General features: G+C 36.9%; 4 protein-coding genes across 5 annotated transcripts; 2 read left to right on the forward strand and 2 right to left on the reverse strand.

Moving 5' to 3' along the window:
• Positions 1-1371: 1371 nt before the first annotated feature.
• Positions 1372-9154, reverse strand: LOC105316460 (rho guanine nucleotide exchange factor 10-like protein). Its single transcript, XM_011411367.2, has 20 exons — positions 8922-9154; positions 8397-8779; positions 7994-8163; positions 7615-7692; positions 7386-7565; positions 7050-7259; positions 6598-6816; positions 6167-6315; positions 5918-6036; positions 5661-5785; positions 5245-5366; positions 4721-4815; positions 4364-4575; positions 4142-4294; positions 4020-4090; positions 3774-3848; positions 3656-3723; positions 3466-3611; positions 3142-3313; positions 1372-2931 (listed from the first exon to the last, which is right to left on the reverse strand). The coding sequence occupies exons 1-20, from the start codon at positions 9137-9139 to the stop codon at positions 1514-1516; spliced, it is 4383 nt and encodes a 1460-aa protein (XP_011409669.1). The 5' UTR covers positions 9140-9154; the 3' UTR covers positions 1372-1513.
• A 605-nt stretch (positions 9155-9759) lies between these two features.
• On the forward strand, positions 9760-13100 carry LOC100631387 (TNF receptor-associated factor 3-like). Its single transcript, XM_003383497.3, has 9 exons — positions 9760-9922; positions 9971-10364; positions 10533-10637; positions 10762-10920; positions 10980-11060; positions 11123-11209; positions 11261-11493; positions 12074-12691; positions 12838-13100. Exons 2-9 carry the CDS (start codon positions 10173-10175, stop codon positions 12938-12940), a joined length of 1578 nt encoding a protein of 525 aa, XP_003383545.3. The 5' UTR covers positions 9760-9922; positions 9971-10172; the 3' UTR covers positions 12941-13100.
• Positions 13044-13635, reverse strand: LOC105316441 (protein jagunal homolog 1-like). The gene has a single exon (XM_011411329.2). The coding sequence runs from the start codon at positions 13613-13615 to the stop codon at positions 13124-13126; it is 492 nt and encodes a 163-aa protein (XP_011409631.1). The 5' UTR covers positions 13616-13635; the 3' UTR covers positions 13044-13123.
• On the forward strand, positions 13553-16835 carry LOC100631517 (serine--pyruvate aminotransferase-like). 2 transcript variants are annotated; one of them, XM_020006654.1, is made up of 11 exons: positions 13553-13641; positions 14553-14617; positions 14667-14767; positions 14888-14958; positions 15007-15091; positions 15338-15433; positions 15554-15623; positions 15668-15763; positions 16185-16270; positions 16488-16533; positions 16602-16835. In XM_020006654.1, the coding sequence occupies exons 1-11, from the start codon at positions 13626-13628 to the stop codon at positions 16731-16733; spliced, it is 864 nt and encodes a 287-aa protein (XP_019862213.1). In that variant the 5' UTR covers positions 13553-13625; the 3' UTR covers positions 16734-16835. The 2 variants fall into 2 exon arrangements, with proteins under 2 accessions (XP_019862213.1, XP_003383546.2); XM_003383498.3 differs by lacking the exon at positions 13553-13641 and adding an exon at positions 13698-14251.
• Positions 16836-16883: the final 48 nt, after the last annotated feature.

Below are 16883 nucleotides of genomic sequence, written 5' to 3' on the forward strand. Positions count from 1 at the left end.
TATCTATTAGTGCTATAATGTATGCTCATTCATTCTTATTTTAATTTTTTTAGCCTTACAGTGGTAAAAGAAAGATAGTTGTGGCCTGGAGTCATCCATTGTTAAAACTGAGCTTAAAATAACATTAAGTTGTGTTTTTATTATCATTATTATAAGCTATATACTTTATGCTATTTAATGATAACAATAGTTAAGTGCTGCATGTAGGCCGCCTTTTTGCATAATCAGAATTTCAAAAATTTAAACTTTCATCAGTAACTCATAATAATGATAGTTAGATACATAGTTAGTTTATGGTAATTAGGTACATAGTTAGTTCATAGTATGTAGCATGATGTACATCTATTAATTTGGTGATCTACCAAAGTGGAAGTCTCTTATTAAGATCACATGGCTTTGACGGTTTTTTTGGCTTAGAAATGGGTTTAGAAATTGGCCTCTTACAAGCTGGCTGAATATGTCGCTTATGAAATTGTCGAGGAATTGGCTGACGAGGAATTGGCTGACGAGGAGGTGTCTTAAATATCGAATCAGTGATGAATGTTTCATTCCATGCTTTCAAAAATGGAGCTAGTTCAATCGTACCATCAGACCTAAGGATTTTTCTTTCTTTCTCTACCAAGGCAACAAACTTCTCAAGATAACTGGCGCTCTTAGAGGAATCGACTATGGCACTTTCCAGTAATTCCCACAATTTAATACCGTCTTTCACGACTACAATGAGATTCTTTATGCTTCTAACTTGTAGGCGAATATGATTAATCTTTTTGGTGCGTTTGCTTATGGAATCGGAATATGATCTCATGTTTTCCTCCAATATTTCAAGAGAGTACTCCTTTGACTGCAATTGACGTTGATAGGATTCAACCTCATAGTTTGATTTAGGAGCCACATAATGCTTGTAAAGGGACTTCATAAATTTATTTCTTTGTGCTTGTCTTGATCGAGCTTCTCTCATAGCACATCTGATATATTTGCATCTTTCCTTTATTTCCTGTTTCTCTGCCTGTAGCTTTACTTTTTTGTTTCGGTAATTCACCTTTTCTCTTTCCACTTCTTTTATATTCTCCTGACATAGAGCCACTTCTTCTTCCAACTCTTCCAGTTTCTGTTTGGCGTGGGTGAGAAGGAATTCTGCATCATCTTCTAGCGACTTCAGTGCTTGGTCTGCCCTTGCTATGACCTTAGTAGAAAAGGATGTATCAGAACTTATAGTCACTATCTTTTGAACGACTTTAATGCATAACTTGGCCTTAGCTTCCAATGGGTGTACAGCACAAGACGCCATGAGAAACCTTTTGAGTAGATCTATTTTTAAAAAAAGAGGTGTCCCACACTTAATGGGCTTGGCCCATCAATCATAAACGGAAATTAATGAAAATGATCATGTAGATCTAGATCAATGTACTCTGGGTAAAGTAAACCAATATCATTTTACACCAATAATAGATCTATATCACACTCTTTAAAAAAGCAATTATAATAATCAATAATATAATATAAAGTTTATAAACTATGCAGTATTAGTTTCAGGTACTTGAAAAGTAATGATGCACGGGCAACCATTTTTAAAAGCGTCTCTACCAGAATGAGTGTTGAGTGCTACCTGCTGAAGAACCGAGTCTTGCTGACCTTGACGGAAATTAACAAGACCATCCCCTCCACTGAACACAAAGCTAGAACTAGAAGTCGGCATAACCTGTCGCCCAGGTATGGCCATACTGATGGTAGAGGACTGTATGTGTTCATATATGGCTTCACCTGAGAGGATCTGGTCTCCTTCATAGCGTGACGGAGTTATGACAATGTCTGAAGAGCTTTTGAGGTTTTGTCGGTTTTCCAGTTCATCTCCCGATAGTTGAACATCCTCTTTTGGAACTTCATCATATTCGGCTTCTTCCACTTCTGCGGCCTCTTCCTCTTTTTTTGATGGGTCTGGGCCCTCTCTCTCTGTTGTTTCTTTTATCTTTTTCCTTATTTTTGGTGTTGGTTTCTCATGAGGTTTCTCGTCATCTTTTTTTAGAGTGGATCTTGGTATTTCGTAATCTCCAGCAGCATCTGAATTTTTTCCAGCTCCTCCAGCTTTAAGAGTTGATGATGCTGGGTCCTCATAAGGTTGTGCTTCTTTGATTTCTGGCTTACTTGTGTCTCCTTCACTTGCAGGACCTCCAGGAGGCTTTTGTGGTATCTCATAAATATGATCATCTTCTATTTCTGCCTCTGCATTCTTTGTGTCTTTTTGTACTTCAAAATCAGTAATTGTAACAGCAACTGGACTAACCACTGTGCTGTCACTACTAAACTCAGTTACTGGTACCATTGGAAGGCTATTGGGAGCTACAGGTGGAGCTACACTCTCATTTTTTTTTGCTTCTTTGGCCTTCTCTTTTTTCTCTTCTGATTTTTTAGCAGCTTGTGCAGCAGCTTTTTTCTTCATTTTCTTTAGCCTTGGTTTTGGTGTTGGGCGCTGAGGCTGCGGCAGGGCCTCTTTCTCTGACTTTAGAAACTCTTTGCCTAACTCAAGCTTCTTAATGACCTGCTCAACACGAGGCAAAGCAGTTCTGTCTATCTCTGGAGTAGGGGCAGGAGCAGCTTGTGCAGCAGAGGTCAGTGTTTTAGCAGCATTGGCTTCTGGTTTATTGTAAGACCCAGCTATATTCCTCTCTCTCTCTTCCTTCATAAATTCTTCAAAACGAGCCGAAGTCTTGTCTATTTGAGTCTGAACTGAGACCAACACTCTCACTGTGCCATTGTGTCCATCCCCAGCTAGGAATGGACGTGAATTAAGTATAGGTAAACCATTGAGTGGTGGTATGCGGTATATCAGTGTAGCACCAGATGACGTTCCTGTCCATAAGAAACCAGACTCCACGAGTAAAGACGTGATGTGAATGTTGACATGAGAGTTGAGCTTATCTTCAATGTTAGCATCTGGAGTTGAGAGAAATGCAAAATTATTATCAAAACTATGATCATTATAAATTAATTTTATTATTTTATACTATCAATAAAAAATAAAGAAAGGATGCTTAAAAATTTTTTAAATCTTGTTAACACCTTGAGGTGCAAACAAGGTGTCAAAAATACAATCAATGCAATATATTATGTCAATAATTAATAATGTACTGCATCATTCCTTACTAGCCACAATGTTGGAGAGTGACCCTTTGATATTAATCTCTTGTACTGGCTTCTTTGTGTCTTTATGAAAGAGATAGAGTATTGATCCTTTACTTAAAGCTATCCACACTCCAGCCCCAGCACTCTCCATCCTCTTCACTGAGACATCATCATTAGTCACTTTATGACTCGTCTATAATAATAATAATGATAATAATAAAACTTTTATAAATAAACGTAAGAGAGATACTGTCAAGTAGTATTTCTGCTATTAACGACACACCAAACTTTGTTTAAATTCACCGAAGTTATTGAGGTACTTAATAAAAATAACAGTGTCATTACCTCAATGTGAAGTTTTTCCATGTCTAAGACAACGAAACATTTTTGGACACCAATCCATAACTTATTGGACACCAGACAGAAGCACTGTATGGAATACTGGGACAACGGTATGCGATGATCAAGCTTTTTCAAGTCCCAATGCATACCTAGTTTGAGAGTAAATAATAATCTCCATTACATATACTCTTACCTTTAGCACGAGTGAAAACATTAACATAGCCATTAGCAGTCCCAACAAATGCTCTGTTCCTATACCTCCTACAGTGTAAGGAAATAAATGAGAGCTAGTGCCATTAAAATGGACTCACTCAATGCATAACACTGAGTCCTGGAGCTGGACTGACTGCAAGCACTTGTTACTATCGGCATCATAGAGGAAGAGCCTATGAGAAAAGATTTTTTAAATGAAGACATTGCTATATAATGAAGAAACTCTTAAGAATGATAATTAATAATAATAATAATAATAATAATAATATAGTGGTAGTAATAATAGTAATAATTTATCTTACACTATGCAAACATAATAAAGTGCTAATTTTCTATGTGCTTACTTGCCACATTGAGATCCAATCCAAACTGTCATTGAGGATCTATTATCAGCTGATGATGTGGTCGGTACACTCTATCAACATAAAATAATCTAAAGCATACTATAATTATTAGGATTCCTCACCTTCATGCAGAGTATCTTGCGAGACTGAATAGGGAACGTCTCTACAAGCATTGGAGATGGTAGGAAACACCTCACAACGGAAATAAAGGCACCACTATTGTTACCAGTAGCAAACCAGACCTTATTGTTGCCTACACTGGTAGCACACTCCACCTATATAGGGTACAAAATAAATATGCTTGTGCATTTAAAGTGTTACACATGTGTGCCAATTAGATTTACTGTTGATAGCTCTGAGTTGTGTGATAGTTTCATGCAATCAACGACAAGTGGAAGAGTTTCTGTAGCTATGGACTTCTCAGAGAGTTCCCTGCCTCTTTCAACGCCACCAGGACCGGGTTCTTGATCAGCAGTATCACATTCATCGCTTTCTTCAAATTCAAAATCATAAGGATCATCCTCGTCACTGACCCAAGTTTGCCTGTTAGCTGGAGCTGTATGTATAAAAACAATAAATTATCAATACTATAATTTCATATAAGTCACTAACTAAAACTCATTCAAACTAGGTAATGGTGTATTATTAGTCATACAGTGTACATGAATGCATTAGTAGTATAAGTACAGGGTTATTCTTACTTTGCTTAAGTTTAGCAAGTTGGAATTCTCCTATCCAATCCTCTCTTGCTAGCTTTGACTCAAACATGAATATCTGATGACTACGCATGCCATCACTGTAACAATAATAGGGATAGAAAGTTTTAAATTACATTCTACAAAGTTTAAGATTTTATACAAGTATAAAAAAGGCCTCCCTCTATTTTAGTGAGCAAGTAGAATCCATAATGTACCATTATAGAAGGTAATTTTAGAGGGGATTTTTAATTTTTGGAGAATTTATGAGGTCATGTGCCATTGAGATTTTAATTTAGTGAATGACAATCAGAACATCAAATTTTCAAAATTTATCCCCACCAAAATTACCTGCTAAACGGTAGTTAGCATTTGATATGTTTCAGTTAGGAAAAGTGGTATCAATGATGATGCATATGTACATGTATATGTCATACCATATAAATAATGTTTACATGCCTGGCTGAACCCAATAATTAAAGCGACTCAAAATTTGGCTAAAAACCCTGGACTAATAATTAGGATATTACCTTCCTGGTATGGTAATGTCAACACGTGTTGGTTCACAGCAACTTCTTATTAACTCGTGACTTTGTTCCAGTTTCCTTTGAAGGACTCTACAAGAGTTCTGAACACTAGCCATGCTAATACCCTATTATAGCAAGGAGCTAAAATTAAACGACTCAAAGCAAAAAAACAATAACAATTTCAAGCTACTATAACAATGGGATCAGATCAAATGGCAAATATGATAAGACAATTTTGACTAAAATTGAAGTTTTATAAATTTTAAAGCCATACAATAGTATTTCATCAAAAAATACTAAATTAATTTTCTTTAATCTAACTTGCCAAACTTAATTCTTGGCCAATAAATTCTGTTATATGGTAGCTTCAACCTATTCCTATTTCAGTGCATGTACTTCCACTACAGAATGCTCCTTACTTCATAAGGTCGACTGAGGGAAGCAATCAGTCCACCGATTCTATAAAGATGCTCAAAGTCCTGATTGAGCTTCTTCATCTCGTCCTTGAGCTCATCATACTTTCCCCTCAACTGAGCATTCTCATCTATCACAAAGAAATAAAGTGCAATTATATCATAATTATCAGTAATAATTATTATCATTGCAAAGTAACAATCAACATCATGAAAACAATACATAAAGAAGAGCAGAAAAGGAGAGCCCTATAGATGTTAACCTTGTGATCCTCCTATGACTATAGTGTTTGTTTCCTTCATGTAGTCCGGATCAGTGAGTTCAACATCAGTTATAGGGCAAGACCACTTGTACTTTAAATTAAAAGCTGAAGAGTCCCCACTAAAAAAACAACAAAAAAGATAATAATAAATAATAATGGAAGCGATTGGGGAAATAGAGATAAATTTTTTTTTGCACAAGGCAAAGAGAAATGAATATAAGAAAGTGAAAGGAATAAAGGAGGTTATACCTAATGACATGCTCAGCTTCAATGACTGAGGATCTGTTACTGACGCTTGTCTTCCTTAGCTTGGGCTGCTTTACAGAGCAACACACAATCAGATAATCAAAGAGGAACAGCAAACGCTCTTTAAATATCCATTTACCATCTTTAAGACTCTAAAAAGGTATAACACTCTATTCCACTCTTCTCACATTATTGCATTGCTAGAAATATTTGCTGAAACTTCAATCATAAAAATGAACAATTTGATTCTACAAAGCACTAATATTTGATGGCACTAATGGCTCACACCTATACCAGCAAAAATAAATTCTGCATGCACTAAATTTTGCACTATTAAGGAACAAAATCATAAAAATATAAGCTCCAAAATACTTCCCAATGTTTCTAGTCATTATCTATCCACTCTCTCCTCATCCTTTCCCTTCAATCATTACCGTCCATTGTATCATGTCTTGTCTATGCAGCCTCTGGTTCTTAAGTAACAGATTGTGTGGTAGTCTCTCCAATGCAGTGTTCAGGTATTGGACAATGGTTAGCTGTTCCGAGCGTCTCTTTGCTTCGTTGAGGTAATTGGCAATTCCCTCAATATGGGCCTCAGCCATTTCCAAGACAATACTGTCAGGATGAGTGGTAGGAGTGTACTTAATTAGGTCCTACATGAAGTATTGAATGCTCATAAAATAAATTTATAGAGAATTTTAGTTAATTTAGGGCATTGATGTGCATCAAAAATACGATAAAATTAAAGAATCAGTTTACACATGTGGTATATTGTATATTTTTAAAAGCTAGTTACAACAATATGATCTGTTACATGTATAATATACATTTAATTGAAACCAATTATATGTAACTGAACCAAATCTCTCATTCATCATAATCATACCTTCAGAAATAAAAGGTATTGAAAAAATCTCTGAATTGGCTTAAGCAATAAAGCCTGAAGACTCAACTGGATTCCGCTAGTTTTCATTTGCCTTTTAAGAAACTCAAAAAACCTCTGCTTCTTTTTGATAGCCTTCTCCAGTATGTTCATAGCCACAGTAAAGTTATTAACATACTTGCTGTAATGCCTTACAACATCTCTTCTACTGAACTATAAATTAAAAACAATAATAATACATAACACTGAAATATCATATATTGGTGGGCTTTGTTTTGGCATATGGCTAGTAAAAAGCCAAATTTGCCAAAATTTCCAAAATTGCCAGATGTAGCTCACCGAAGCTAAAAACACATCACCAATCTGTTTAGCTGGTGACCAGTTCTTTGTCTGCTCACAAAGAGCGGCAAAGAAGAGCTCGTGATGCTCCAGTAGAGTACCAATGGGACCAAAGAGGTGCCTTATATCATCAAGAGTTAGTTCAGTGCTCACATCAGTTTTCAGAGGCTTCCTATATAGCTATAAAATATTGTAAATAAGTGGATATTATAGTTATTAAATTTTATACCTCTATGGCAATGTTGAGAGAAGTAAGGAAGGATGCTTCAGACTCTAATAGATTCTCTATCACTTTATATCTCTTTTTCTAGTGAATGAGTGAAAGTACAATTATTATGCACTGTACATGTGTGATTGTGATAGAATTTGATATGACAACAGTGTAGTGTGTAGTACTCATGCCACTATCTCATGATAAGGCTAAGAAAACTGTTGGAGTGATTACTAATTCTTATTCAAAAGAAAGCTGATTGCAGTAGAAAAAGGCGTGACTTGACTTTTTTCAATATTAGACTATTTTATCTTAATATTAAAGATAAAGTTTGCAATTTGATATTCATCAACCTCATGACGTATTGTGTAGAGTACTTATACAATGCAATCATTACCTCATTCTCAGGTAGGAGTTCATCAATAGGTGGTAGTGGTGGTGCTCTGACTATATTATCAATATAAGTGACTGTTGTAGGACGAACGTCAATCCTATTAGCAATTGAGTCAGAATGAGGTCTGGATTTTGGTGATACTGATATCTGAGCACGTCGATGTGGATGAGGCTCTAGAATAAAAATACGTGATGCAAGAAACTGTTACTGTTATGCATTAATTTAACATTAGAGAATAAAAATAATTATGCTGCATTAATATAAATAAAGCTTTACCATTATCTAGACAGTATCAGTAATTGATATGTGCAAAACTGAGTGAGTTAAATATTCAGCATGTAATGCTTATGTACTTATGATGCATGTGTAATGCATGATAAGCCTAACTCAAAGAGTATAGCTTTACCTGTTCTTGTTGATTTTCCTCTCCCAGCTCCAGTGATAGTATTGTTTGGATCATAAGGAGTCTCTGGAACTATGTCTGAGCTCTTTGCGACAATCATTACAGAGAGCTCATCCAGGGCTGCATTTTGACCCTCAAGATTAGATGTCATGAGTATAGAGCTAGGTAGTATTTGCATAGGACCACCTGTAGCCTCCTCTTCTGGGATAAGACCCTGCAGAACTCCCTGCAGACATAATGAGCCAATAATGTCAATGGTGGTATCTCTTTTATCTCTTAATTGGGTGATGGGAACCCCTACTGGCTCTTCTTCCTCATACTCAGAATCGGTGTCGGAGAAAGAGTCAACAAAATCATCAATGTTACTGTAAGGGTTATCAGTTTGACTGGAATAAGAGGAATTGAAGAGAGAGGAGTGAGAGAGATGGGAGACAGAAAAAATTAGGAAATGCATGATTATGGAAAGAAATGCATGATTATTATATATAGTTACTAAATTAATAATAAAGTATTGGAGAATCTCTTTACCCAGGGTAAAACTCCATTCCTTCTGTGTATGGGTGTCTGTCCAGAAGTGATGAAGGGTCATCGAACTCTTCGCTGTAGCTGTACTTGTCTAGAACCTTGAGGTCAGAAAGTTTTGCATAGCCACCCTCCTCTTCACTAAGACTCAGAGTGACCTCTTCATACACTCCTAGTCTTCTTTGCCGACCATTAGCACCTTGCTGGAGATTTTGCTCAGCCATAACAGAGGAAGCCAAATGAAACACACTACGCCCACTTCTTCTGCCAGAGCCACACCCATGAGCTATGCAAATTAACAAAGCATCATGATCACGATCATCACTTGCACTATGATAGCTCAGTCATATCCAGCTCATATCCTATATACTTGACCAGGGGAGCCACCTGGGAAAATCCCTCCTGTTTCCTTTATAAAAGTTGTAAATGTGACATAATAATAATTAAAAGAGAAAATAAATAAAAATTGAAAAAATTGTTATAAAGTGTTAAAATTAGATGTGCAATCAATAAAATGGTGCAAGTATGATAAAACAATAGCATGGAGATCTTATGTGTTTAATTTTGTTTACTGAAGATGCAAGGATGCCTCATGAGTGCAGCTAGATTTAGTGTAGCTATTTTTATAATCTGACATCTAGATCTAAATGTTCAATTTATTGAAAGCTATGTTGGATCTGGGATATTCTACATGGTAGGCAGCAGACACTCTGAATCTCAGGATTGATGGTAGATCTAATCATGGTACCATTGTAGTACCTATGATGGTGCCATGCATGGTATCATGCATGCGAGTCTCAGCGCTGCCTCCAGGCCCTCCACGCCCCATAAATTGCGCTAGGTCAGCTTTTATTGTCTCCTGTTACCAAACCATAGATTATCACTCTTGTTTTTTCTCTCTCTCTTCTTTGGCAGTTTCTTATAGCAACATGTGTACTACTTCTAACTAGGTTTTTATAAAACCTAGTTATTGCTTCAACTGGTCTCGATCGCTGGGATTATTTGGAGTAAGTCCCAAACATAATATATACCCTATTATAGTTCTTTTTGTGTAGGATACCTCACTCGCACTGACTTTTTCTTCTGCAAAAACTTGTGCGTATTAAGACTACATTAGCAAAACTAGAATAACGTAGAAACTCCGTAATTTTAGAATAGTCTTACACAGTACTGTAGTGATAGCCATTTTAATTTTGGATCCGCCTTTTCCTCACCTTTTCGACTTCAAAACAATCAAATAATATAATACTAAGCTCAATGCCAGGTTACAAAGCTACTTTCTTACAAGAACTACAAAGACGTCACCAGTGTCGTATTTGCTCTCTCGCTCTTCGTGTACCGATGCAAACCGAATGTGGCCACCTGTTTTGTAAAGAATGTGTCGAGCCGATTTTCCGAGAGTCTCAGCCATTGTGTCCGGTAGATCAAGAACCAATATCAAGAGAGGATGTATGTTGTGTAATAAAATTCCATTTTAAAAGTAATAATTAATATGATTCTGCTGATGTTAGTTGTGTGTGGGTAGGGAAGGGGATTCCCCTGGGAACCCCCCTACCAGAAATGTGAATAACACACATTACCATGTTTGTATAGACTCTGTCTTTGATCTCATTATAGACCTTCCCTGACAATGCATGCAAGAGAGAGATCCTTGGACTCCTAGTCTATTGTGATCATAGAGACTTGGGATGTGACTGGACTGGAGAATTGAAGAAACTAGAGGTACTAATATTATCTATTACAGACTATTGCTCATTTTGTTGCTTATTTATTTATACTTATCTGTTATAAAATCATTATTATTTTATTATCAACATAATAATTTATTGTGCACGCACACATACAGGCCCATCTTTTAGATTGTAGGTATAGAGAAATACAATGTACTCAATGTGGTCAGCTAGTTCCATGCGCTAAGCTAGAAAACCATGAACGAAATGAATGCCCCATGAGACCCTCAGTGTGTGAACATTGTCTGAGTAAAGTACCCGTGGAACAGCTTGAGGTGTGTGTGTGTGATTATTATATACAAGCATATGCTGATGATGGGTGTTCCACTATTAGGCACATATCCAGAGGGTTTGCCCAAAATATTTAAGATCATGCCCAAATAGCTGCAATGAAAAGAAATATTTACTATCAGAGGTAACTTAACTTTCATCATAATGGGGCAAGTACCACTTACTTCTGTGTGTGTCCATATGTAGCTACAACAACATCTAGACATGAAAACTGGTGACTGCCCACTTGAAATAGTAGAATGTCCCTATTTCCCACTAGGCTGTCCATTTAAAGTACGTCTCTCCTCTCTTTATCATTCAATTGCTACTTACATGTACTTGTAGCATCCCAGAAAAGAGATCGAGCATCATATGAAAACTAAGAAGGTTTTCCATACTCGCCTCCATGTTGACACCACCGTAGCATGTAAAAGGGAAGCTACCGAGACTAAGAAAAGAGCTGAAGAACTGATAGGTAGGATGAGTATTATAGAAACAAAGAGTGTAGCACTTGATCGAAAGCTGAAGTCATTGGAAAGTGATATTGAGAGAGCCAAAGGATCTTCTGAAACTGATAGGTAAGGAAGCATGAGGAAAAATCTGCTCTAATTTGGATCGTAGTATACTACAACTGGATTACTATTACAAGTTTGAAGCAACTTTAAAAATCCAATTTTAATCCTAAAATTGCTACATGTACATCACATAAATGTAACAATATGTGTTAGTGATCAGAAATGTGGAAAATAGAATTACATATAAATTGAGAGTTTTTTCTTGCTACCGTATAGCTTGATATTTTCGTGGGTCGATATTTTCGTGGTTTGCTCCTAGTGGGCCAATTCATGGTTTAATTTTCATGGTTGACAGTTTACATAGCCTATAAGGGGATGACATTTCAATGATTTCGTGGGTTTAAATTTCGTGGTCAGCCCATAACCATGAAAACCACGAAATTTACATTCCACGAAAATTTTAAGCTATACGTATTAATTTTGATAAAAGTACACTTACCATTTGCACTATGTTTGGCCACTTTTCCTCTGAAATTTAATTGATAACCCTGTGACATATTATTGATAATTATTATTACACCTCACGTCTGCATATTTTTAACTATTAACTAATATTTATAAAGTGGTAATCTCTTCTCCACAGGTTGATATTAAAGGTGAATGCTTTAGAGGAAAAAGTCGCGAGACTACAATACAGTGACAAGACTAACTTTTTCTCCCATAGCCATCATGGTGGTGGACACTCCGTTCCTTCGTCACACTTGCTTCAACAAGTCGATCAGCTTTATAGTAAAGTATCAGAATTAGACACCACTGTAACACAGTGCATCTCCAATAGCATGGAAACCGACATGCGACTACAGTTTGTGGAGAGAGCTTCATATAATGGGACGATGCTTTGGAGGATTGACAACTTCTCGCAGCACAAACAAGAGGCAATTGATGGTACTACTCTCTCGCTCTACTCTGTTCCTTTCTACACGAGCAAGCAGGGATACAAGATGTGTGCTCGTGTTTATTTGAACGGAGACGGGCTAGGGAAGGGGACCCATCTGAGTCTCTTCTTTGTGGTCATGAGAGGTCCTTATGATGCTCTTCTTCCATGGCCTTTCGAGCAGAAAGTCACCCTAGTTCTTCTGAATCAGACTCCTGGAAAGAGAAATATAGTTGATCAGTTTAGGCCTGATCCTCAGTCTAGTTCATTTCAGAGACCTGTCAAGAGAGAAATGAACATAGCCTCTGGTTGTCCTCGTTTTTGCAGGTAGCTTTATATTGCATTGGTTGTTTCACATGGTTTGGTAAACTGGTGAATTATTTGTAAATGGGCACTCTTTATAATATTTGCAAGGTGTTTTGAAATATTTAAAGTTTATTATTTGTTTCTCTATCTTCTATTTTACTTGACAGGCTAGAACAGCTGAAAGATGGCTACATTAAAGACGATTGCATATTTTTGGGCATCATTGTGGACACAAGCAATCTTAAACTCCCAGTCTCAACAGCCTTCTAAGCCAAGGACATAAGTCTATATTAACTATGTAATCATCAATCCACTCATGTATTCACATAGGGCGCCTTCCATCATTGTGCTTATTCATTATATTATTACATTGTTGTAATCGAGAAGAGAAAAGGTTTTTTAGAATGTATTGTTTTAATTTTAACAAAAATAATAAAAAGTGTGATTTTGTGGTCATTTTCTTTTGGTATTAGATTTCGAAGATGACGGGATACCTCCCCACAACTGCATCAACTCCTTAGCAAAGTACGAGGCAGTGAGATTTACTCCAATAATGAGGAATGCTTCAATTAGCCTCAGAACGTGGTGAGAGGCAATGCCACCTGTCCACAAGTAACAGTACAGTGTAAATCCCATGGGGAAGATACCCAGTAGAGAGGAAGAGACCCCATAAATGTTGATGAGGGTTATGTTGTTCCTTTGTAGCGAGGTCCATCCGGCAGGGATACTGATACAGTATCCAAGAACTGCCAGTAGAGAGGGGATGTCCCATGTAACGAGTGCTACCGTGACAGTGAAGGCCCAGCAAAAGACCTGGATAACAATGAGTCTTTGCAAGACTTTCTTCAGCTGTGGGCTCCTCTGGTAGCGAGATGCGACTCTCTCCCTGTGACTGAAATCACTGCCATCAGTACCCAGGGCTCGTTTACCTGAACTGGACGCCATTTTGTCATTGATGGGAACCAAAAATGGTAAGGGTAGGATTAGACTAAGGCGTGTTTAGCGTGGGCGTAGCACTATCAAATTCATTCGCTGAATAGCAAACCATTGCAGTTTGCAGACTTCAGGCAGAATCAGGCTTTGCTCTACTGCCCCTTGTTCTTGTGGCTGCAGCTCTCTCTTGCTGTAGTAGTAGTAGTGTGCTGTAAAGTCTATTGATGCGCTTGCAGCAACTCTCAAGAGCTTTTCTACCACTCATTGGAGGGAGGGGTATCCATTGTTCACGTGTTCTCAAAAGAATGGACGTTCCACCACCGAGCAGTATTCTCAATCCACTTCATCACGAAGAAATCACTTTATTTGGTCCTGGCCCTACCAATACAGCTCCCAGAGTTTGTCATGCTTCTTCACTGCAGACCTTTGGTATATTCAATCCTCCTATGGTTGATCTAATGAAAGAAGTTCAGGAAGGCCTCAGGTATCTCTTCCAGACTAAGAACGAGTTAACTTATGCTGTCAATGCTTCTGGTATGGCTGGGATGGAAACTGCTTTGACTAATCTCCTTGAGCCTAAGGACAGACTGATGAGTCTTACTAATGGCTGCTGGGGAGGGATCGCTGCTGAAGTGGGAGAGAGATGTGGTCAGTGAGGAGATAGCAACAGATAGTCTCGCAAGCCAGACCCTTCCCGCCTGCAGTCATTGGGGTGGATAGCCGGGTGACTGTAGGCTGGGGAATGGTCTGGCTAGCGAGACTAAGGAATGGAGGGGAAGGGAGGAGGAGAGAAAGAGAGAGAATCAATACATTGCCCCACCTATAAAGCTTTGGGTGAACATCAAGCATGATGACAAGGGGGTTAGTGTGACTGACAGCAGCAGAAAAAGAGTGGGGGGGAAGTTTAGGGAACTGAAGTAGGCAAGGCTTCATTGTTTGTCTTTTCTAGGAGCAATTGTTACAAAATTGGAGCATCCTCCTGGTGTGCCTTTTTCATCAGATGAAGTTGAAAAGGTACATAATTGTAATGCTGATTAATGAAACTGACAATAATGAATAATAGGCTCTTAAAGAACACAAACCTCACGTATTATACGTAGCACAGAGTGAATCATCAACTGGTTTACTGCAACCAGTGGAGAAACTAGGATCTATATGTCACCAGTTAGTCTATATAATGGCATTGCTTTACACCTTTTATTTTAAGATGTACTTATACAGTTACTATACATGAATGCATTTTGAATTGTACATTAAATGTACCTATAAAATACTTCTCTTTAGGAATAATTGCTTGTTAGTAGTGGACACTGTAGCATCACTAGGAGCAGCTCCTTTCTTTATGGACAGATGGGGTATACATGTTGAACATTATGTATTATTGTATCATTAATGTATAATAGAGGTTGATGTAGTGTATAGTGCAACACAGAAAGCCATCAGTTGTCAGACAGGACTAGCACCAATATCATTCTCATCTCGTGCCAGGTAACATCAACAAAAAATTTTAACATCAACAAAAAATTTTAACATTGACAAAAAAATTTAACATTTGACAAAAAATTTTAACACTGACAAAAATTGTTTTACAGTACTGAATTTGTGAAAGTTAGCACTTTTACAAATTGTTCAAACTAAGCCTAAGGCGTATAAATTTTAATATTTCTTGTGTAATCTTTTTAATATGTGAAATTGCATGTGGTATCATTTTAAAATTACTATTAATATGTTTAGAGAGAAGATAGCATCCCGCAAGACTAAAGTCCAGTCTTATGTATTTGATGTCAATAAGAATATGGTGCAGTGGGGAGTAGATGGTGTAGCCAAGAAGTAAGCAGCTAATGAATTTTATGCATACTCTGCAATAACCATCTCTGGGGAGTAAATTCTAAGTCTTTTTACTCACAAATATTTAGCCAAAGTAGTATACTTTTTATTTTTCTATTGAAGGTATCATCACACTTACAGTTCAACGCTGCTGTTATCACTGAGGGAAGCTCTCTCAATGATAGCTGCTGAGGTATGAGCTATATCAATAATAGTGTCTGCATCATTGCCTTATAGGGACTAGAGCAAATGTGGAAGAGGCACTCTGAAAATACCAAGAGACTATGCAATGGGATTGAGGAGTTAGGACTGGAACTTTTCATCAAAGATCCTGTTAGTGTTTTATGGCAAATGCATTGCATGTTTACTAGATGAATGTGTATGCACTATGGTAGTTTGTACAGGGTTTTTCACGAAGTGTGCTAAGTGAGCTAAACAGCACACTTGATGAGCAGCTAGTTTATGGCACATGGCATTTGGATCAACTTTTAAAAATTCATAACAATTAAAAATTGATCAGAATCAGCTCACAAATGATACGCAACATAAGGACATGTATGTGTATCTGAAAAAAATTATAAAAATGAAAACTTTTCTCTTTGTGATTTTTGTCAAAATAAAGAGTTTTACGATCACTGACAAGAAGCTTCATGACTCATGAGCACTATGCAAAAAAAATCCTGTGGGAAACTCTGTTCCCTGTGTCTGTATAGGTCCTTTAAATTATATATTTATATTATTATTTATTTTTTAGGCATACCGTCTACCAACAGTAACTGCTATATGTATACCTGAAGGGGTGGAGTCCCCTGGCAGCCTCAATGCATATTGCATGGAGAAGTGAGTTAGTACACGACGGGTAATCTAAAATGACATATTCAGTTAAATTATTTTGTGCAGTGTATTTTGATATATTAAAAATTGTTTAAATTTGCTTGAGCAAATTTTGACACTATGCTTCTGTAATTGTACTGGATTTTTTTATTAAAACGCAAAATTTGGCTGGATGTATTGAAGGTTTTTTATATATTGGCATTTGACAAGTTATTTTTTATAGGCATAAAGTTGAGTTTGGTGCTGCTCTACCTCCTCTAGTAGGCAAAGTAAGAAATAATAGAAAAGATTCTTGAATAAGAATAATAATATTATTCTTATTACTAATTATTGTTAGGTGTGGCGTATTGGTATAATGGGTTATAATTCAACTGAATGGCATACCAATAAAGCATTGAGTGTCTTTAAAGACGGACTCCTTCATATTGGATACACTCCTAAAGCTGCTAAAGTGAAGGCTGAACTCTAAAATGTAAATAATAAATTGTGGGATTTTTAGTGATTTATGTGCTGTCTTTAATTTATATTATACTTTTGAGTACACACTATATGGGTGTACAATGTACATGTATTTCATTGAAATAGCTTATAAATTTTTATTGTATTTTCCTGATGCTTC

This window comes from Amphimedon queenslandica, unplaced genomic scaffold, assembly GCF_000090795.2.
Source record: "Amphimedon queenslandica unplaced genomic scaffold, v1.1 AMPQUscaffold_13510, whole genome shotgun sequence".
Taxonomy (NCBI): domain Eukaryota; kingdom Metazoa; phylum Porifera; class Demospongiae; order Haplosclerida; family Niphatidae; genus Amphimedon; species Amphimedon queenslandica.